The 22,580-nt window shown below is 38.0% G+C and overlaps 1 protein-coding gene across 3 annotated transcripts in view; it reads right to left on the minus strand.

The window, feature by feature from the left end:
- SAMHD1 (SAM and HD domain containing deoxynucleoside triphosphate triphosphohydrolase 1) overlaps positions 1-21,260 on the minus strand; it is a 33,788-nt gene extending 12,528 nt beyond the window's left edge. The window contains exons 1-9 of one of the 3 annotated variants that reach the window (XM_087959467.1): positions 21,041-21,260; positions 12,307-12,373; positions 10,907-10,985; positions 8,193-8,353; positions 7,353-7,468; positions 5,784-5,854; positions 4,041-4,196; positions 3,005-3,105; positions 200-308 (exon numbers count right to left, since the gene is read on the minus strand). In XM_087959467.1, the coding sequence (XP_087815593.1) occupies positions 200-308; positions 3,005-3,105; positions 4,041-4,196; positions 5,784-5,854; positions 7,353-7,468; positions 8,193-8,353; positions 10,907-10,985; positions 12,307-12,373; positions 21,041-21,248 (1,068 nt within the window). In that variant the 5' untranslated portion in view covers positions 21,249-21,260. The remainder of the gene's footprint in view (positions 1-199; positions 309-3,004; positions 3,106-4,040; positions 4,197-5,783; positions 5,855-7,352; positions 7,469-8,192; positions 8,354-10,906; positions 10,986-12,306; positions 12,374-21,040) is intronic. The other 2 variants (XM_087959470.1, XM_087959468.1) reach the window with 2 other exon arrangements.
- Positions 21,261-22,580: the final 1,320 nt, after the last annotated feature.

Genomic DNA, 22,580 nt, shown 5'->3' on the forward strand with positions numbered 1-22,580 from the left:
ACTAAATTAGCTTTCTAATCTTTGGAAGTCAGAATTTAGACTTCTAAGAAATCCACTTCTAAAACTCTCTATTCTCCTACACAAGAACTATAACCTTCTCTTATTCCTGCAATGTAGTATTCTCTTATTCCTGCAGTGTGTACCCTAACTGATATTTTTGTGAAATATACAAAATACACAATCTGTCCAAGGAATTTACCTTGTCACGGGTACAAATATGCATCATATCTTTCACTTCGCAAACCCGAGCAAATTTAATGAAGCGCTCATAATCAAAATTGTTTTGAATTCCAAGATGATGACAATCCCTGAGTATATTCCAAAAAGACAAATAAGATCATTCAATCATATATATTTTTAAATCTAGTTTACACGTGAATATATTTACAATTCTAATAAATATTATTGCACACAAATTAACATACAGTACTGATTTAAAATATCAGTAAAATAAAGCAAAACAGTAGCAAAATTATTAAACCAAAACCGACAATGAACATGAAATAAATCAGTAATTTCAACGTTATATAGCGATCTGCAGTTTTAATGTTCACTTATTTGATTTTCCTAAGCAGTTTCCAATGATATTAAGCAATTCATAAAAGTTTATAAAACAATATTCTATCTATCTATCTATCTATCTATCTATCTATCTATCTATCTATCCACACACTTAATTTTAAAGTCATAAGTATCATCTGACCAACATTCTTTCTCATTTTCTACCATATTTTTCTCTACTATGAATAACAGATCCACGTATCATTTCGCTGAGAAAAACACCAAATGTAGAGTCATCAGGGTGCTTATTTTTACTTAGCTTCCTCTACAGCTTTTTGATATACACTGCTCAAAAAAATAAAGGGAACACAAAAATAAGACATCCTAGATCTGAAATATTATCCTGAAATATTCTCATTAAATATTATCCTGAAATATTCTCATTAAATACTTCGTTCATTACAGAGTTGAATGTGCTGACAACAAAATCACACAAAAATTATCAATGGAAATCAAATTTAGCAACCCATGGAGGTCTGGATTTGGAGTTACACTCAAAATTAAAGTGGAAAAAAACACTACAGGATGATCCAACTTTGATGTAATCTCCTTAAAACAAGTCAAAATGAGCCTCAGTAGTGTGTGTGGCCTCCACGTGCCTGTATGACCTCCCTACACCTGGGCATGCTCCTGATGAGATGGTGGATGGTCTCCTGAGGGATCTCCTCCCACACCTGGACTAAAGCATCCCCCCAACTCCTGGACAGTCTGTGGTGCAACGTGGCGTTGGTGGATGGAGCGAGACATGATGTCCCAGATGTGCTCAATTGGATTCAGGTCTGGTAAACCGGCGGGCCAGTCTATAGTATCAATGCCTTTATCTTGCAGGAGCTGCTGACACACTCCAGCCACATGAGGTCTAGCATTGTCTTGCATTAGGAGGAACCCAGAGCCAACCGCACCAGCATATGGTCTCACAAGAGGTCTGAGGATCTCTTCTCGGTACCTAATGGCAGTCAGGCTACCTCTGGCGAGCACATGGAGGGCTGTGCGGCCCCCTAAAGAAATGCCACCCCACACCAGTACTAACCCACTGCCAAACTGGTCATGCTGGAGGATGTTGCAGGCAGCAGAACGTTCTCCACGGCGTTTCCAGATCCTGTCACGTCTGTCACATGTGCTCAGTGTGAACCTGCTTTCATCTGTGAAGAGCACAGGGCGCCAGTGGCAAATTTGCCAATCTTGGTGTTCTCTGGCAAATGCCAAACATCCTGCACGGTGTTGGACTGTAAGCACTACCCCCACCTGTGGACGTCGGGCCCTCATACCACCCTCATGGAGTCTGTTTCTGACCGTTTGAGCAGCCACATGCACATTTGTGGCCTGCTGGAGGTCATTTTGCAGGGCTCTGGCAGTGCTCCTCCTGTCCCTCCTTACACAAAGGCGGAGGTAGCGGTCCTGATGCTGGGTTGTTGCCCTCCTACGGACTCCTCCATGTCTCCTGATGTACTGGCCTGTCTCCTGGTAGCGCCTCCATGCTCTGGACACTACGCTGACAGACACAGCAAACCTTCTTGCCACAGCTCGCATTGATGTGCCATCCTGGATGAGCTGCCCTACCTGAGCCACTTGTGTGGGTTGTAGACTCCGTCTCATGCTACCACTAGAGTGAAAGCACCGCCAGCATTCAAAAGTGACCAAACCATCAGCCAGAAAGCATAGGAACTGAGAAGTGGTCTGTGGTCACCACCTGCAGAACCACTCCTTTATTGGGGATGTCTTGCTAACTGCCTATGCTTTCCACCTGTTGTCTATTCCATTTGCACAACAGCATGTGAAATTGATTGTCAATCAGTCTTACTACCTAAGTGGACAGTTTGATTTCACAGAAGTGTGATTGACTTGGAGTTACATTGTGTTGTTTAAGTGTTCCCTTTATTTTTTTTGAGCAGTGTATTATTCTGCAGAATCAATAGAGATAGTGCTATCCGTCAAGATAGTGTAGAGGTGGAATGAAAATAATTGAGAATTGGCATTTGTATGGATATCAACCTACTTTACACAGAACTAAATTTGATACCAACTATGGGCTTATCAAAGATTTCCCAAAGTGATCGAATTAATAGCTTAATTTCTTCATTTATTTATTAAAATACATGCTATAGCTTGAGGTAAGACTGAACTAAGATCTACCCATTTCTTGCTGACTTTTTATATATATGAATACATTTTTATACCTTCTGAAGGGATACACCTTACATTATTTATTATTTCTGTGTATGCTTGCCTTTCCATCAAGACTAAATCTAAAATAATACATAATACAAATAGCATAAAAACAAATCACATAAAATTGAAAGAGTCTAACTGCAAAGAAAAATACATTCCTGTTCTTTTAAAAATGGGAAAGAATTACTTTGTTGAAGGCGTTGTAGGCAAAACTTTTTCAATAACGCTTATAAAAATGTTTTCAAGTCTAGTAAATAGTATAAAGTTTGCATACCTGGCAAAGTAGTCCCATTTATCAACATCAATCCCACTTGTTTTGTTAGCTACTATTTCATAAAGAAAACCCTTGTTTTTGAAACGACCACGATAGGGCCACTGTATGAGAAGGACAAAAATGTAAGCAAATACTGTCTTCTAATCAGTATCTACACCTATCTCATGGTGAACAATCAAACCAAGATTTTTAAGCAGTCACTTTCCAAAGTTTTGCAAATGCTGCAGCATATTAATTCCTATAATCAGTATTTTAACCATAAAGAATTAAAAAGTAGATAGTCCCAGTCCAGCCCAAGACAGTGGGGTATGGGGGCTGAGCAGCAGCAGTAATGGGAGCAGGGCGGCAGCAGGGGACAGGACAGTGGTGAAGTGTTGGCATTGGGGACAGGGCATCAGTGCAGCATCGGAGGTAGACAGCAGGGGGCAGGGCAGCAGTGACCATCCACAACAGCCCCAGTTTCTTATGTGGCTCTTTTGGAAAATTGCCCACCCGTTACAAATGTATTCCATAATTATTCCCATTGCTGCATTATGTCTGTTTAAAATGTTTTGCATCTTTTTTAACATGCAATGTTTTATTTGTTCTGTCTCCATGTCATATCTGAGTAAAAGTTTATATATGGGTCCTACTGGGTGTCTTTATTCTGTATGACATTTCAAAATTTTCTTAGAAGCCCTGCCTCATTTTTGCATTCAGTTTTTAATTTTAGAACAACGTTTAAAGTAATCCATATTTTTTTTTATTTGAACAGGATTAAGGGAAAAACATTTATACATATATTCTAATGATGGTTCTCAACATGTCAGCAAACAACACCTTCCACCCTCAGAAATGTCAGGACTAAGCCTGGGCCTTTCTGCATGCAATGGTTTGCTCTGCTACTGAACTCCTGAACTTTATATATTAAAAATAAATAACTAACAAAAACTAATGATCTTACCTTTTGCCCCTTTCCTTTTTTGATCCAAGTTCATTCTACTAAACTGCACAATATTTAGATAAGATCCAGGAATATGAAAAAAATGGAACTTACCTCTTCGCCCTCGCTTTTCTCCTGAACAGGACCGGCTATCTGTTCTTTGATAAAATGTATGTCTTCATCAAGCTTGAGACCATACTTTTCCATAGCTGGCTTTAAGTTATTGGAATCAATTAAGTGTTCAAACATCTGAATGGAAGCCTGTTCATGCTGTAAATATATATAGATAGATGTTAAATCACCTTTTTTAAGAGTATGGCATACATAGCCAGGGAAGCCTACAATGCTTTTTAGTTCTGGCATCTTATGATTGCTACTTCATTTGGCTAGCAGCGTTTGGAGAAGATCAGGTCATCTAGGCTTTCTTTCAGTGACTTTGCCTCACAATTGGGTAGGTCTGGTGCTGGTTCCCACTTCCACAAGTAATGCCGCTAGCTTTTCCCACTACAGTGATATCTATTTATCTACTTTTCATTCTCTTTCAAACTGCTAGGTGGGAAGGAGCTAGAGGCAAATGATGGGAGCTCACTCTGCCACGTGGTGTCATGGGTTCAAACAGCCAGCGTGCCGACCATCTTTGGCAGATATATCCAGGGTTATTAAGCTGCTGTGCCACTGTGCTCCCTTATGTTAAGCACCAATATAAACTATCTATCAATCCAGCATAACTGATATTTCTGGTTGCACATCAAGAAAAGCTAGAAGCCCTTGTTTAAAATCTCCACAATGATTTAAATTTGGCTTATGAATCCCAGCTATTGAGATAATAGGTCACAGTTTTAAGTCTGTATGTATTACAAATAATATTTACAGTTACTACAGTTATTGTTGCTTTTCTACCCTTTCAAGGAATAAGCAGAATAAGACATTTGCTCATTCAGAGAGTTGTCAGCTTACGACAGATCGCTTTTGACCAGAATGTTGACTTTTGCTATCTTCAAAAGAGACTTTTGTCTTTCAGAAACACATGGAAAGGCAAAGACACTCTTACAAAGACATCAAAATCCATATTCTGGGCAGAGAGAAACACTGGTTTGAAAGAGGAGTTAAAGAGGCCACCTGTGTTAAAAATGAAAAGCCCCCTCTCAACGGAGAGGGAGGGATGACACCACCTATCTCCTGTTTACAACATAGTCCTTCCAGCAGTTCCACACCAATGATGGGATTCAAATTGTTGTACCACCAGTTAGGTGGGCGTGGCTTGGTGGGCGTGGCTTGGTGCTTTCCCTAATGCCAGCGCACAGCTTTCCCCACACCAGCTGAGACCTGCAGCACCAATCAGCTTGAGAGGATAAAGAGAAAAACGCAGGGGCGGGTAGGAGGGCCGATCCTACCTTTTCTCTTCTTTTTCCTCTCAGCTGATTGTCAGGATTTTTTCTCCTCCTCTCAGCTGATTATCAGCTTTTTTTACTACCGGTTCCACAGAACTCACCCGAACCGGTAGCATACCACCAATGTTCCACACCCATTTGCACTTCGATTTAGGTGACTCTGAGGACACAGATAAACCTCCAAGTGACCTCAATGACTCTCAGAGAGCTAATGATCTATTCTCACAGTGCTAACGACCAGGTGACTGCAAAGAATATAAATCCTTCCATTCCCCACCATTCAGACAGAACTGAAGAAGCTTTTTGGATAAGAAGCGAAATGTTTTCAAGAAAAACAACCTCAAGGAAGTCCAGTTGCCTTTTGGAAAAGCACCTTTGGGACAACCATGACCTGGATGATTGAGAATCTCCATGAGCATGTCTCACCTACAGTACATATAAATTTAATAAATAAAATAATATCCACCTTCCATTTTAATCCTGGGCGAGCAAGTGGAATGAATCTTTTATCAAACATATGCGAAAATGGTCCATGACCTAAAAGTAAAGATTATACAATTAATCTTTGGCAGAGTAAAGATGTATTTGTATGTCTTTAAATGCATATAGATATACTCAGATGCATAGACAAACGTTCCTCAAATCTATTAGAGCCAAAGTAGTCACTTATTGTTTATTGAACCTGAGTTGGTCATTTTTTAATCCACTACCTCTCTCTCTGATTAACAATTATATTAGAATTTAAGATTTAAGTTTCAAACTCTTTTCAGAATATTGGTGTTTTAATTGTGTTGAAAAGACCACGTTGAAATAAGTAATTTAATTTATAGAGTAGAACTTTAAAATTTAAAAGCAATATTAAGCCAGAGAAACAAACCAGAAATAAAAAAAATGGCATGTCCTTCTTGTTACATTATTGAAAATATGGTTTGTAATCATCCTCAAAACAGGAAAACCTTATCATTTGAACTTGCTATTTGTGCTAATTGATAATACACAAGATGTATCTTTCTAACAACTGCATCACATATTAAGACCATGTTTAGTTTTCTTTTCATAGAATAATTATGCTAAATTATTGCCAGAGTTTCCAAGGCAAGATCCTCCTGCCTTACCTTTCTTTTAGATGTTTCTAAATATTAACATTAAATGAGTATTATTAAAAAGCTGGCATGCTGCAAAGCAAAACATTAGCAGTGACATTAGTCATTTACAGAGTTATTTGTGTAAATATCTCAGAATTCAACACAAATGTGGTGGCTAGCTACATCTTAGGTCTTTGTTATAAATGAACAAAGTAATCAGGGACCTGAAAGCAGGCAGCCTGAGGAACTGGACAGCGTAGGAGGGAAACTTTAATGAAGTACAACATTGTAATAATATTCCTGACAAATTCAATTGCTGGTCAGTAACTGTGATAAAAACTATCTATTCTGTAAGCTTTACAGTTTCCTGTACAAAATAATGACAGCTGGGGCTAAAAATAAGATTTGCCACTGTAAGCCCAAATTAAAACTATATATCCAAATAAACAGTGGCAGAAAGCTAACAACAAAATAAATTATTTTGAACTGAAAAGCTCCAATCAGCAGCAGCAGAAATATACTCTTGTGCATGATTAGCTCTTTTTGTTTCAGCATACTTGATGGGATTGACCTTGTGACTTTCTATCTATCTCATAGGATTTGGGATGGACTGTCACCCTGCCTAGATTACTTCTATGTCATCTTCGTGTGACATACCTCTATGTCACATTCCACTGGTTGACAAACATTGAATTACCACACTGAATTATCCGTATATAATGAATTCAAAATAATGAATTCTAGTTGAGGCATTTCATAATTAAATTGACTTTTGTAATCCCTTTGTATAACCTTAGCCACTTTAAGCTCAGCAATCACATTTTAAATACCTGACACAGTTTACATCAAATTAGTATATTATTTTAATACAACTGTTAAAAGTGTTACAAGAAATAGTTTGAAATGGCATGTTTATATATGCACATTACTTATTAATAGAACTTGCTTACCCAAGTCATGACAAAGTCCAGCAATTTGAACACAGAGAATATCCCTCTGATCAATATTCAGTTCAGGTTGTCGTTCTTGCAACGCCTGCACCAAACGGCCTGCGAGATGACTAACACTTTTCCAGAAAGGGAAGAAATTAACTTTTCTATGTCTTGAGTTTAAGATTTATAAATAAAATAGGAATTTAGGTGACAAAAACAATGCAATTATGAGCTATGCTATAAGGCTTATTTAAATTCTGAATTTCCATATTATATAACAGAGAATGTTTCATGTTACTGATCTTTGTTTTAAATAATGTGAAATGTGAAATTTAATGTGAAGCAAGGAAGAATATATATTTTTCTCATTTTTAAAGGAAGAAAACAATATCTGCATATTCTTGCCTGTATTTTATATACACTATGTAGAAACCAGTTTTCTTTAGCTCAAGCAGAAAATTAAGAAAACTTTTCCTCTCTCTCTTGAGCATGAGAGAGCACCATGGAGCATAGAAATCCTACAATATAGAGAGTCTCTCTTCAAAAAGCCTAGTTTTACTAATGGTATACAACATAATAAAATGCATTATATTCAAGATACTGGCTACATAAACTAAGTAGCCTTTCTTTTCATCTACAATTATTAGTGGTGATTCCCAAAGTTTAAGAAAAAATATTATGGATTGTACATTTTAAGAGTATTTAAATATGTGGCATCATAAAGCAAAATTTAAATATAAAAATCTCCGTCAATGGGAAACATATAGCAGAAACTGTTTTTTTTTTAAATTCAGCATAATCATTTTACTTATACAAAAGCAATTTCTGTGTATAAACTAAGTAAACATTACTCCTTACCCAAGAGAATGTTCAAAGCGATTGTGTGATGCTCCTGGGAAAACATAGTAAGTGCCACCCAACTGTTTAATATATCGTAGACGCTGAAACTGAGGTGTGTCAATGATGCGAACAAGAAGAGGATGCATTTCAATATGTCCATGGATTGGGTCATTAAATACCTGGAAAAAGCAAAACAAAAATTTAAAATATCAGTTAATCTATAATAAATAATATTTCAATCAAGAACATTGCCTTTTTCTAATTCTAAAAAATTAAGATAAACACAGGTAGTTAAAGTCCTGACTCACAAGTAACGAATAGCCCAAATGAAAATCAACGGGGACAAATTAACCACCCATATAAAACAAAAGTGGAAAACCCTAGGCCAGGATGCATCACATGCTACCCATGCCTGGTTTAGCGAAGGGGGAAAAAGTCCTGATATGTCATGTGGTGCCACCGTGATGATGCACTTTGACACACACATCCCGCCCTAGGCTAATGATTTAAATGTTCGCTATTATCTTTCTTCTTGCATTCCCAGAACTACTATAGATGGTTACTCTCTTACCATCTTGAACAGATTTTGGGCAGAAAATAAAGCCTGCAGAGCAAGGAGGGTTTTTTTTTTTTTAGGTTATCTGTTCCAAAAATATTATGAAAGTTCTGTTTTTTGGTTTTTTGTTTTAAAGCAGGGAATTTTAACTTTCCAGATTTCCAGTTTTATCATTGGGTTAATCTAAACTTCCATTTCTTCACCAAATTTAAGTAATTCTCAAAATAATATGGTCATACTTAGAAAGTTAATGTTGTCCCCATTCATATCCTGCCAAGAACTCACTTCTGGTTTTACTCAAAAATCTCCCTTTCTTACATTAGAACTCACAAGACATATTTGGATGCTGCTGGGAAAGCTTAAACCAGGTCTCAATTATCAGAAGAAATTGACACTTTTAACATAACTCCAGTTTGAGAACTGCAGGTAATAAGTGCTTATTTTCCTGCAATAATCTTCCCTGTGTTCACAGTTACATATATAATTAAAGACCTGATGTTCTGCTTAACTTTGTTCTGGTTGTATTGGATTTTTTTGCTTTGTTTATTATAATGATTTATTATGTGCTATCAGCTCAAGGCTGACTTTCAGTGACCATATACTTTTTCCAAGGCACTCTGTCTTAGTCCTTTAAGTCTTCCAATGGTAAACTCTTGCCACTGGTCATCTTCCTTTCCTCTTTCTTTCCACCCTTCCCAGCATTGTAGATTTCTCCAGAGAGCTAGGCCTTCCCATAATGTGTCTGAAGCATGACTTAAATCTGATCACTTGTGTTTCAATTGAGTACTCTGGGTTGATTTCTTTAATGGCCCATTTGTAGGATTATCATGTATAAATTGGGAGGCTATATGTTTTCAAAGCAAATATATCAAATTAATGAAATAACTTGTTATGTGGTGGCGAACCTATGGCATGTGTGCCAGAAGTGGCATGCAGAGCCATCTCTGAGGGCAGGCAAGACGTTGCCCCAGCTCACTTCCACTGTGCATGCGAGCATGCCTCCCACTAGCGAGCTGATTTTCGGGTATCTGCCATGCATGTGTGGGGAGCGGGGAGCATGCGGGAGATGCTTGCGCATGTGCAGGGGGATGTGGGGAGCATGGGAGGGTCATGCATACATTGCATTATAGGTGCAGGTACGCATGCACGCTCTCGCGTGTGCACATGCGCACTTTCAGCACGCAACGACAAAAAAGTTAGCCATCGCTGTGCTAGTGTAGTCTTACACTAAATTAAATGTTCCAGTGCACACAGAGGCATAGAAGAAATTAACATATCCAGTTGATGAATATCAGTGAAAGACAATTTCAGCATTCTGTTGGCTATTATTTTTATGATTTAAAGATTATAGTTAAATTAACAAAAAGTATATTTTTTTATGCTGGACATCCATATATCCTTTCAGAAAGAATGTAATAGGGATTCAGCTAAATATTGGAGATGTGTAATTCAAAATACAACATTGGTTCATACGATCCCATCCCGTTCATGTCAGAAGCACCTAAGGTGCTTCCAGATTAAAAAGATTAGCTGGTAAAATCACCATTGCCCGGGGAACACCCAGTTGGGGGCCCTTTCATGTCCTGTAAATGTGCCCACCAAAGTGGTACCTATCTATCTATTCACGATTGCTCACTTTTGAACTACTAGATCGGCTGGAGATGAAATGACACAGCTGCACTCGGGTCTCTGACTAATCGTCAACCCAGAATCCTGACCACCACAGTCCTGTGGGTTCATATGATATGGCCTTCTGTTACTGTGACTTCCTTTTAAACAACTGTGATTTCACATATTAATTGTGTTTTAAAGTTAATTGAATTTTATAAACACTAATCTTCTTTTGAATTATATAAAAATGATTTAGAAATTAATGGAGGGCAGAAAACAGATCAGGTGGTTTAACCATTGTAAAACAATCTCTAAACAAACAGGAAAAATGAAAGCATGTCTATTCTCTATCACTTATACAATGTCTAAAGACTCTTATATTCTAACAAGGCTATTTTATGGCCAGGAGATCCAATTCCAAGTCTATTTAGAAATTTGGATTGAATTGTTTCCCAATGTTAAAATAAACTGGCTTAAGTATTAAAATAATATAGCATTACAAGATAATTTTGTTTGGTACATTCCTTTTTCAACATACAAAATAAATAAGAAAGTGTTTGTTCACCTTTGTTATATCAATGTAACTTTGACTTTGTGCCAGTTTGCGCATACAAATTAGCAGCTTCTTTTTCACTCCTGTAGCACTGAAAATGAAGCATATAACATGACTTAAATAATAATTAAATATTTTATTTAGTAATGAAGTTAATATGGAAGCTAAATTAACTGCTACTAAGACATGAATTTTACAGATGTTTTTAGCAAAATATCTTCTGGCAGAAAGCGATGGTGATAAATCACTCATTTTTAAAGGATAACGTCATGAAGAAAAAAGACATTTATTCCTATTCTAAAAGTTACATTTACATTTCCACATTAATTTTATTAATAACAACATATACATATTTCACTTTCTCTTTTTACTCTGAGCAATGTCCTGCACAGTGTAACTATAAAATGGCAAGCATAAAATGGTATATCCCCATTTACACCCTGCAAGCAAAGCAATATCCATAGTTAGTATGCTTTATGGCAGTGTTGAATCAATGATGTATGGCATCCCTAAACCACAATGACAAAAGCAAGAAACCTTTGGCAGAAGTCAAAAGCTTCTTGGTGCTGGCTCTCCAAGAGATAGGCAAGTCCCTCGGAGCAAATCTTGAAGAGACTCAGAGAGGCTGAAAAGACCTGCACAACTTTGATTGGGTAACAGTTCTTATCAAAAAGGACACAGTTAAAAGAAATAAGGTTACAGGGGTCAAGAGAAACAAACAATAGGTTTCAGGGAGCAGAAACAGGACGTAAAATTAGAAAATAGAGAGAGACGGTAAGAATATAAATTAATAGCATTAAAAGGGCAATGCTACTGTCCTTAGATAATAAGATAATATATAAAGTCTTATTTAAAAATGAGACATTACTAGCAATAAAAGGTCACACAATGCTGTATCATCAGGGATAAACTTTACTTTGTTATTCACCAACAAAAGTTACTAATTGTTATAATAAAAACATTTTTGTTCAAAAGACAGATGCGAGTGTACTGTCTGAATGTGTACTATCCATGAAATTATACAGCATGTACCAGAGAAACTTGTCACAATGTATCCAGAATTGTCATTTTGGATAAATGTTTTGTGAATTAGCTCTCTAGAAACACAATGGGAAGACAAATTTATTTTGTGGGGGCAGGATATAAGCGAAGTTTAAAAACAGAGGTTGTTAAATGTTTGGTATGTATTATGTTTATTTTTTTTCCTGTATTTTTGCTTTTTTATATCTTCAATTTTGTGTGTGTACCAAAACAATATAAAAAAAAATCTTCCAAAAAAAACAGCATCTGAAAATGAAAGTCACTTAAATATATTATAGTATTTAGGCAACCAATAATAACCAAAAATGCAGGTGCAGAAGACACAACATTCTTATAATTTCTTCAATTTGAATAGATAAAAAGTTGCTTACCAAATTCCCATTTTTTCAAGATCAGATTCATTGAGACCTGGTACACCTGAACCATCTATTTTATGTTCTAGGGAGTTAAATAATTAATTGACAGGTTACAATTAATCTGACTACAGGACTGCAAGTAATGAATAATATATACATTAATAAACTTGAAATACAGTATTGCTTTGATTCATGCAATTACACATTCTTCAGAGAAGCCATGAAAATATAGTGTATGAAGAGGCTACTAATCCATGTTAGTAGTTTATTGAGAATCAGGCAACATAAACATTTAATAATTATAATTAAAGGCACATATATCCTGTGAATTATGTTCATATTACTGTAATAAAGTGATTCTTCTTGTTCCCTAAATACAGATAAACCTGATATTACATTTATCCAGGAATAAATTAGCATAACCAAAAGACATCCAATATATATTCCAAAACTTCCCTGTGGATACGGGAAGGAAACTACATAATAAGGAATGTGGGTCTTGCTAGTACCCTGAAGATTTGCTAATTGTATGGTAGTTTGATCTTGCTTACTTATAAGATAAGTACAACATACTGAGCAGAGCAAGCTATTCTATGCCAGAGTGTCAAAGTATCACAGCCGCCTAGATTCAACTCAATTCACAACTCAATTCTTATTGGGCACACCCTTTAATATTACTGCAGGGGAAATAGTAATCTCAGAAGACTATGATTTCAACATCAGAGCAGATGATGCTTACTATGAAACAGAGAATCCAAGTGAACATATACCAATATATTGTCTATCCCATGTAGTTTGATTATAACATGTTTCTACATATTAATCTCCTTTGCAATGATCTTGTTTTTTGCCTATTTCATGGATAAGTCCATGCAGATTTTTTGACAACAGTGGAGCAGTTTTCCATTTCCTTCTTCTGAAATGTTGACCTGTCAGTTATTAAGTTTTTTTTTACATAGTATTAGGATATTTGATTAGAGGATTACTGTCTGACCTGCCACAAACTTAAACCTCTAAATACAAATGATCCTTGGCTTCATTTGTTGAGAAAGATATAGTGTTATTAGAAGTGCATTGCAGTAGTGCATAGCCAGAACTGAGAATCAGGTGCCAAAATCTCTAAGCTCAATTTTTCCCTCCCTTAACTATCTTGAATTGCCCACCCCTGTGCAACCAGTAAGATTCAAGCAGGCCTGTCCAAGCACAGATTGGTAGGCAGCTGGTATGCCAGGTGACTTTGAAGCAGAAACTCCAAGAGATACAGCATTCACTTTCCTTTTCCCCCTTGCTTCACCACTCCCCTTAATTCATGGCAGTCTGTTACAATGTAGTAGAGCAAAGGCACAAGCAAGCATTAAGATGGAAGCCGACTTTTATTAAGATTCTGAAACCAAGTCTCACTTTGTTTTCTAATATATTGTTAGCCTTCTTACTTTTCACAAGTCTTGAAGATAGCTTACCCAAGGAAATGAGATAAGGCATGCATTCCAAGGATAGCTTCACTTTAGATAAAAGTAATCTCAGAAAAGCCCTAGCAAGGAAGAAGGGAAGGAAGGGAGTCCCTTATACAGAAAAATGTTGATACAAGAAAGGAGTGACTGAGTAAGGGAGTGATATTCTATGGGAGGGCTGATTGTAAGGCATATAATGTGTGCTAAATGGATGGGGAGGGGGCTCTACAGTCTCTCATTTAATGGACTGCTATCATTCTTGAAAAACAAAGTACTTAATTTCATCCTGTTGTTTCGTTGATCCCAATTCATGACAAACTTGTTAAGGAATACAATTCCAACACAATTTAACCTAGCTGTCTCCCATCCCACACCTGACCCTGGTTAGTTTCCAAACCCAGGCAAGCCACCATCTGCAAAATCTCTACTGTATCACCTAGTATGATTATTTTTATAGCCAGACTCTGAAAAATTATACTCATTTCTAGAGTCATATTTCTAAGACAGTAATAAGTAAAGATTGCCTGTATGTAAACTTAATATATCATCTGTGTCTTATAGGATTAGGCTACAAAAAAAATCAATAATAACCCAAACTCACCCAGTGAAGAACCTCATAGCAAACAGAGTTCAACCTGAGTTCTAACTTCCTAATCCACTTACCGAAAAACTCTTTATAGTGTAACCTAAGCAAGAAAATTCACAGGAATCTAGAGAAAGCAAGATCATTGTCAGGTGATTTCAATTCAAATATTATTCAGACATTAGCAATGATCAATTAAGAATTGGCTATAGCAACATTAGGAGGTAAATGAAACTATTGCTTCTGGAGGTGAGTTCCACATGCAGGACTAGAAGCAGTCTAGAGCCATTTCTTCATCAATGATTGTTGCACTGATGTAACCATAACAAAAGCAGGCCTGATGTTGCTGGTACTTGTCCAAGGGCAGTATAAACCAAAAGTCATGACATCATCCAATAGTAAACAAGGTGAGTAACTAAATTAATAAAATTCATTTTAAATAATCAGCATAATAGAATGTTTGTAAGCATATAAATGTTCTCATTGGAAAAAAATGGTCTTTTTTTCATAATGGAACCTATGTTTTGGATAGTTAATGGTGGTTTAAGATAAGATATTGGAATACAATCCAGTTGCTACAAATCTTGGATTAAACCAACAGCACACCATTTTAATTCATTTTAAAAGTGTGCTGCTTAGGTCCCTAGATGGCAGTGTTTAAGAGAAGGGACCTAGTGTTTATCCACTCTATTTTACCTAGAGGTATGGGCAGATACCCTCAAGACAGGGGATCCATAAGTAGCCAAAGCCCATGCCATTTATGGCTTTAAAGGTGACAACCACCATCTGGAAAGAAACTGGAGCTATTGAAATAATGTTGAAATATGAGCAAAATATGAGGCGCCTAGAACTGCAAATACCACCACATTCTGGAGTTATAGTTTCCAGATAATCTTCAAGAGCAGTCCCATGTAGAGCCATTGCAGTAATTCATCTGGGAAATGACCCGGGTTTAAGTGACTGTGAGCAAAGTATCCCAGTCCAGGAATGACTGCAATTGGTGCATGAGATGGATCTGTCCAAAGGCCATGTTTACCACTTGTCCACAAGCAGAATTTTCAAGTCCATGAGTAGCCCCAAACTGTGCCAGCTGGTCTGGTGCAATACCAGCCTGGCAAGAATCAAAATGACATATGCCTGGACTCAAGAGTCCCAACAATCCAGAGCCACTTGCTAGGGCTAAGTTGAAACTGGCTCTTCCTCATCCAAACCCTAGCAGCTGGCAGGCCAAAAGCAGGATAGTATCATTTAGCCAGCAAGGAACAGAGATGTACAATTATGTATCCTCAGCAGATTGATACTGCACCTGTGAGATTAGACTGAAGCTGCCATAACTAAAGATAAAACAGGTGCAAAAGCAGAGAAGACAAAAGCCAGGAATCTTATCTAAAAGATCCCTTCGGGAAGTAGATAAGAAATAAAGTCATTAAGAAAACAAAGGAAAATATCACTTGAATCAGTCAAAGGAAGTTGGGCCTGAGCCATGAAAAAAGATACAATCCCAGCTAACCAACAAAGCAAGAACTTTGGGGAATAAAGAGATTCAGACTTGGCAGCCTTGTTTAGTAGGACGTTGGTATGTATGTGTGAGAATGAGTTTTGCTGTTACTTTAACTGTGTCTCTGTGTATTCCAAAGAACATGTTGTGCCTCAGTGTTTTCCTGAAGGTGATTTCTGTGTGTCCCTAGTTATTTCCTGCTATTGGACAAAGATATGTGCCTTATCTACTGCTGTTACATCTATTTGGAAAATCCATTTAGGAAGCAAGGGAGCCTTGCAAGATCTGCATGTAATACAGTGCAATATTAGATGACCTCTCTCTTGAGATGTTATATATTACTGCTTCCTTCAAGGCGGGCAGCACCAGCTGTTTCCACGATAAGCATTAATTATCACATGGACCCAGCTGTGAGCCATCTCTCAAGAGGCCTTATTTTTTATTTATTTATTTTGTATTAGATGTTTTTTATCCCACCTTTATTTTATAGGTAACTCAAAGCGGCAAACATATATAATATTGATGGATCCAATCTGGGTTGGTCACTGGGGACCAGAAGTTTAGCCTTCTGAGCTTTTGGACTCATGCTGGAACCCATCCTTGGGGAATTTCTCTCTCACCAGAGACATTCTGGTGCAACACAATCCAGTAAAAGAGAAGTTCCTTCCAGCACGAGTCCAAAAGCTTGGAAGGCTAAATCTCCGGTCCCCAGTGACCAACCCAGATTGGATCCTGCAGCATTCTCCTGGGACACATACATTTGCCTTCATTTGTGAGACACAGTATTCCTTCCTTGTCCTATTTTCTCTACAACAACTCTGCAAGATGAGTTGGACTGAGTGAGAGTGACTAGACCAAAGTTGCCAGCCACTTTCATGGCTAAGGCTGAACAAGTTCCTGGTTTCTAGCCTGCTGCCTTAACCACTAAACCAAACCAGGAAAGGGCACAGGTATAAAATTTAGGCAGTAGAGCTTACAGCCCCATGGATTCTGTCCAACTGTTTTGCATTAACTGGCTGAAGTGTTTCCGAATTACTTCCAAAGAATCTGCCCAGTTGGCATCTTAATTCCAAGAAAAGCAACTTTATCCAACAGATGCTGAAAATATTCCTCACAGTGGCACTACAAAGGCTCCCATAGTCTTCCCTCCTTACCCAGAAAAGACTTGTTTAAGAGGGCTGTCCATTTGCCATAGACTAAAAAGAACAGCCCATCATCTGGGTCATTTCCTAATATCGATTTAAATCAGGGGTCTCCAACCTTGGCAACTTTAAGCCTGGTGCACTTCAACTCCCAGAGTTCCCCAGCCATCTTTGCTTTGCTGGCTGGGGAATTCTGGGAGTTGAGGTCCACCAGGCTTAAAGTTGCCAAGGTTGGAGACCCCTGATTTAAAGTGCTACCCAAATATACTTGAGAAGGCAGACAGCTATATTGCTATGGAGTTTGTTCTTCTGTTCTCAATTCCTTTCCTACCACCACTGTGGGAGTAAGTGGGAGACAAATCCTAACACATGTCTATGGAGATTCTCAGTCACCCAGGTCATGGTTGTCCAAAGGTGCTTTTTCAAGGGGCAACTGGATGTTCTGGTTTTTCTTTGAAGATATTTTGCTTCTCATCCAAGAAGCTTCTTCAGCTCTGAAGACCTAAAAAGCACCTTTGGGAAATCCTAGTAGAGTTTAAATATGCTGAGGCTGCCTTTGAATGTTACTGGGATAGGGGAGAAAACATCACTTTAACAGCTGCACAACTAAGGGTGGTGATTCAAGCTGTCTCATTCATGGCTGAAGACCAGATGAAGCCAAACACAGCAGGAAAAGGCCAGGGTATAGGTATAAGAGCATGTCAGTGAAACCCCCTTTGATTCTGAGGTATTTTTTCACCACCGCCCTCTCTCTAGAGCACCCAGCATGAAAATAAACCTGCCCCTTGTTCCCTGGCAATGACAGGCATCACTTTTGGAGTGCCCTGCCCCAAACAAAACTCTTCGAAAGAAAAACCTTTCCGATTCTAGGCAAAATCACATCAGATATTGTACAATTAGCACAGGAGCCCCCCAGGGTTGTGTACTCTCTCCACTTCTCTTCTCTCTATACACCAATGACTGCATCTCAAAAATCCCTCTGTTGAAGTACTGAAGTTTGCAGATGATACAACAGTGATTGGTCTCATTGGAGACAAATGACAAATTTTGCATACAGACGGGAGATTGAGCAACTAGCCTTGTGGTACAACTAGAACAATCTGGAACTAACCAAACTCAAAACCGTAGAAATGGTGGTAGATTTTAGGAGAAACCCTCCTATACTACCACCTCTTACAATACTAGACAGTACAGTATCTACAGTAGAAACCTTCAAGTTTCTAGGGTCTATCTCAAGACTTAAAATAGACACCTAACATCAAAAATTTCATTAAAAAAGGACAATAAGAATGTTCTTTCTGTGCCAACTCAGAAAGCTCAAACTGCCCAAGTAGTTGCTGATACAGTTCTATAGAGGAATTATTGAGTCTGTCATCTGCACCTCCGGGATCGGAGAACTGTTGGAGAAGTTGCTACATTGTTTCCAGAGAGAGTTACAAGCCGCGGATAGAACTCTTAAAGGGAAAGTTTTTTTTTCTTTTCACTCTCCTTCCTAACGTGACAGCTGTGGAACAGTAAGAGAAATCTGAAAATCCAGGTAATTAAACACTGAAGAGATAAGGATTTCTGAATGAGTTTTTTCTTTCTTAAAAAAAAAAAAAAAACTTTTAAAAATTTTTCTTTTTTATGCTGTGAGTGGGAAGGGAGAGTGAAAGCTGGACTATAATTTGGAAATGAGGAGTATGCCTGGAATTTTAAGGAGATATAAATATTAACAAGGCTTCTGAAGATATATATTAAATGCAACTTTGTGATCCAATTTTAACCCCAGAAAGAGAAATTGAGGAAGGAGAAGGTGCCTAAAGAAATGATCTACTTGGACTGCTTGGTGATTTTATTACTTTTGAAAATTATCTTTGATTAAAAACATCTGGGTGGTTGTTTGGAAAAACTTTTTCTCTTCACAATGACATCATTTGTGGATGATTTGGAACTTTTACGTCAAAAAATTCAAGAGGAAAAGCGAGAAGGGAAGGATTTTCAATTTTTACCCTCAAAACCAGGCTATAGGGCACAGCACACCAGAACAACTAGACACAAGGACAGTTCCCCCCGAATGCCATCACTCTACTAAACAACTAATTCCCATAACGCTGTCTAACTATTTACTAAGACTGTATTACTATTATTCTCCTCATTACCTATCTCCTCCCACTTATGACTATAACCACGTTGCTTGTATCTTTATAATTTATATTGTTTTATTTATTTGCTGGTGTGATTTGATTGCTTATTAATAACCTATGACTATCACTAAGTGTTCTATCTTATGATTCTTGATGAATATATTTTTCTTCTTTTTATGTACACTGAGAGCATGTGCACCAAAGTCAAATTCCTTGTGTGTCCAATCACACTTGGCCAATGAAATAATGATTTAAAATATGTGATGGGGGGAGAATAATTGGAAAGTAGGTCCTCCCACAAAAGTATGTTAATTAATTGAAAAGCAATGTGCTAAGTTTTTATGTTATAAAAGAATATGAATATTAATGAATAGATTAGTTCTGGTAGTGATAATATTGTATAATTTTTGAATGTACCAAGCAGGATCCCAATGTAAGTTAGGTGTTTTATATTAAATATTATAAATGTAGAGGAAAGAGGTAAAGGCATTATACTCCAATTAGTGGACAGGAGAAGTTTTTTTTATTTTATTTTAAGGAAGAAAGCAAATGGATAGCTGGAAATAAACAGACAAAGAATAATAAATATTATGATTTGAACTGAGATGAGATGAATAAAATAAAATTAAGAGAATTTAAGAGAGAAAAGAAACTATATATAAAAGTGAAGATGGTAATAAGATATGAATGATATATAAAATGAATATGAATTTGAAGTTGTGTCTGTATAAAGAGTTTTGACCGGGATTGAGCAACCTTCAGAAAAGATGATTTTTTATTTTCTTTATGTTATGTCTTATGTTATATGTATTCGTGTTTGTTTTTAAAATTAATAAAACTTGTTTAAAAAAAAAAAAGAATGTTCTTTCTGTGCCAACTCAGAAAGCTCAAACTGCCCAAGTAGCTGCTGATACAGTTCTATAGAGGAATTATTGAGTCTATCATCTGCACCTCTATAACTGTCTGGTTCGGTTCTGCAACCCAGCAAGACAGACACAGACTTCGATGGGTAATCAGAACTGCAGAAAAAACAATTGCTATCAACCGGCCTTCCATCGAGGAACATTCCATTGAGGAATGTGCATAAGCGTTGGTGCATAAGCGCACCAACGTGCCTACCGTCCCTGTCCTATTGTTTCTCCTATTCTTTTATTTTTCTTATATGTAACCATTTCATGTATTCACAACTATGTATACATTTATACTTATTATCTTGTAAACAATTGGCAAATCAAATAAATAAATAAAGTGAAAAAGTGGGCTGTGAAAATATCTACAGACCTTTCACATCCTGGACATAAATTGTTTCAATTTCTACTCTCAAAACCAGGCTATAGGGCACTGCACAACAGAACAACTAGACACAAGGACAGTTCCCCCCCCCCCCCCAATGCCATCACTCTACTAAACAACTAATTCCCATAACGCTCTCAAACTATTTACTAAGACTGTATTACTATTATTCTCCTCATTACCTACCTCCTCCCACTTATGACTATAACCACGTTGCTTGTATCTTTATAATTTATATTGTTTTATTTATTTGCTGGTATGATTTGATTGCTTATTAATAACCTATGACTATCACTAAGTGTTCTATCTTATGATTCTTGATGAATATATTTTTTTCTTTTTATGTACACTGAGAGCATGTGCACCAAATACAAATTCCTTGTGTGTCCAATCACACTTGGCCAATAAAGAATTCTGTTCTGTTCTGTTCTGTTCTATTCTATTCTATTCTATTCTATTTCCATTGTCTATTCTATTCTATTCTATTCTATTCTGTTCTGTTGTAATACTACTACATTTTATTCCTTCTTTCGGCAAATACCCAGCAACCGCCCATAGCAACACTAGGTGGCGGCTCCTCAATAAACCTTTTCCTCCTCAAATAAAAGTTTCCCGCGGCCCGGCCCACTGTTCCACTGGCCGGCTTTCCCGCGCACCTCGAAAACACTGCAGCTCCGCAGCTTCGAAGCCCTCAGCCTGAAGGAAGGCGCACAGCTGCTCCGTGTCCCAGGACCGAGGATAGAGGTGAACGGAACCCGCCGAGTCTGCAGCGGTAACGCCGCGCTTTTGAGGCGTCGGGAAGTCATCGGCCGGGCTGGTCGGCCGGGCCCGTTTAAGGACGCCTTCCCGGTTACCGTTAGACATTGTTCCGCTGCTTGCTGCTCTGCCGCTCTGAGAAGGAGAACGGCCCTTTTTCGCTGGTAGACCTCCGCCCTTTGCCACCTCACGTTACCACAGCGAGTTGGCGGAGGGAGGGAGCCACATGACTGTCGCTGGCCTCTCCGAGTCGGGAGGGGCGACCAGGCAGAGGGACCCTTGCGCGGGAAGTACCGCTGCAGACTCGCCCGGCCACGTTAACAACGCGTGGGAGTAAGAGCCGACCTACAAACCACGACCCGCCAATGGACCCATCCATTCGCCCACTCCTTGATATTTTTGCCTCCCCCGCCCCCTTTTTGAGAAACGAGCAGTGGCTCAAGCTGATGGTGATATCGCCAGGATGATCGGGGCAAAGGGGACATCTCTACCCAGTTTCGGAGGTCTAAATCGGCCTGCTTGTCGGCTGTTCCATGTTTTCAAATAAAAAGGCAGTAATGCTTTTTTTAAAAAATACACACTGAAGTCGTTACAAATTTAATATCTAACAACTATGTGGTTCCATTGTTGTAATCTCCCTTCCCAAAACTCTTCTGATGTGTTAGCTTCCATTCTCGACGTTTCCTCTCCATGCAAAAAAAGTCTTGGGCTTCCAGGGCTTCCATTCTCGACGTTTCCTCTCCATGCAAAAAAATGTCTCGGGGAGGGCGCCCTCGCCTCCTCAGACATGAGTGTGTACCTTGGGGTCGTGTTGACGCCTGGTGACCATCAGTTTTCTTAGCAAGATTTAAGAAGTGGTTTGCCATTGCCTGCCTCCTAGAGCTGAGAGTGACTGGTCCAGTTACCCAACTGGCTTTGGCAGGACTAGTCATCTGGTTTCTAGCTTGAACCCTTAACCATTACACCAAACTGGCTACCATTCTCAAATTTGAGCCTTTCCAACATATTGTCAAATGAAACTTCAGGGAATGCACTTTTCTTTTCCTACGATTTGTCTCATCCTTCTTAGACGATCCATTTTGTCCAAATATTAAGAAGCAGCATAAGGGTACATAGGTAGGACGTGAACTGAATTGCCATTTTCATTGGAGCTGCTTTCTTGCAAACTTATAAATTATGATTTTCCAACATATAGGCACACACGCCCTTCTGATTTAGTGCAATGGAAGTCATAAAACAAATCTTAAGTCCTAAATCAAAATACGTTATTTCCTTTTGTATTTTCACTTCCTTATCCACATGTCTTGGCAGATCTTTACCTCTGAAACTAACCAGGGTTGGGCCCACTTCTTGGATGGGAAAATGCCAAGAGACAAAGGATGGATTATATTGTTGTTATCTATTATTCATGTGCATTGTCTGTATTTTGAAATTTAGGGT

The sequence above is a fragment of the Notechis scutatus genome, chromosome 3 (genome assembly GCF_049901735.1).
Source record: "Notechis scutatus isolate UNSWTSFEM ecotype Mainland chromosome 3, rNotScu1.2, whole genome shotgun sequence".
NCBI lineage: Eukaryota > Metazoa > Chordata > Lepidosauria > Squamata > Elapidae > Notechis > Notechis scutatus.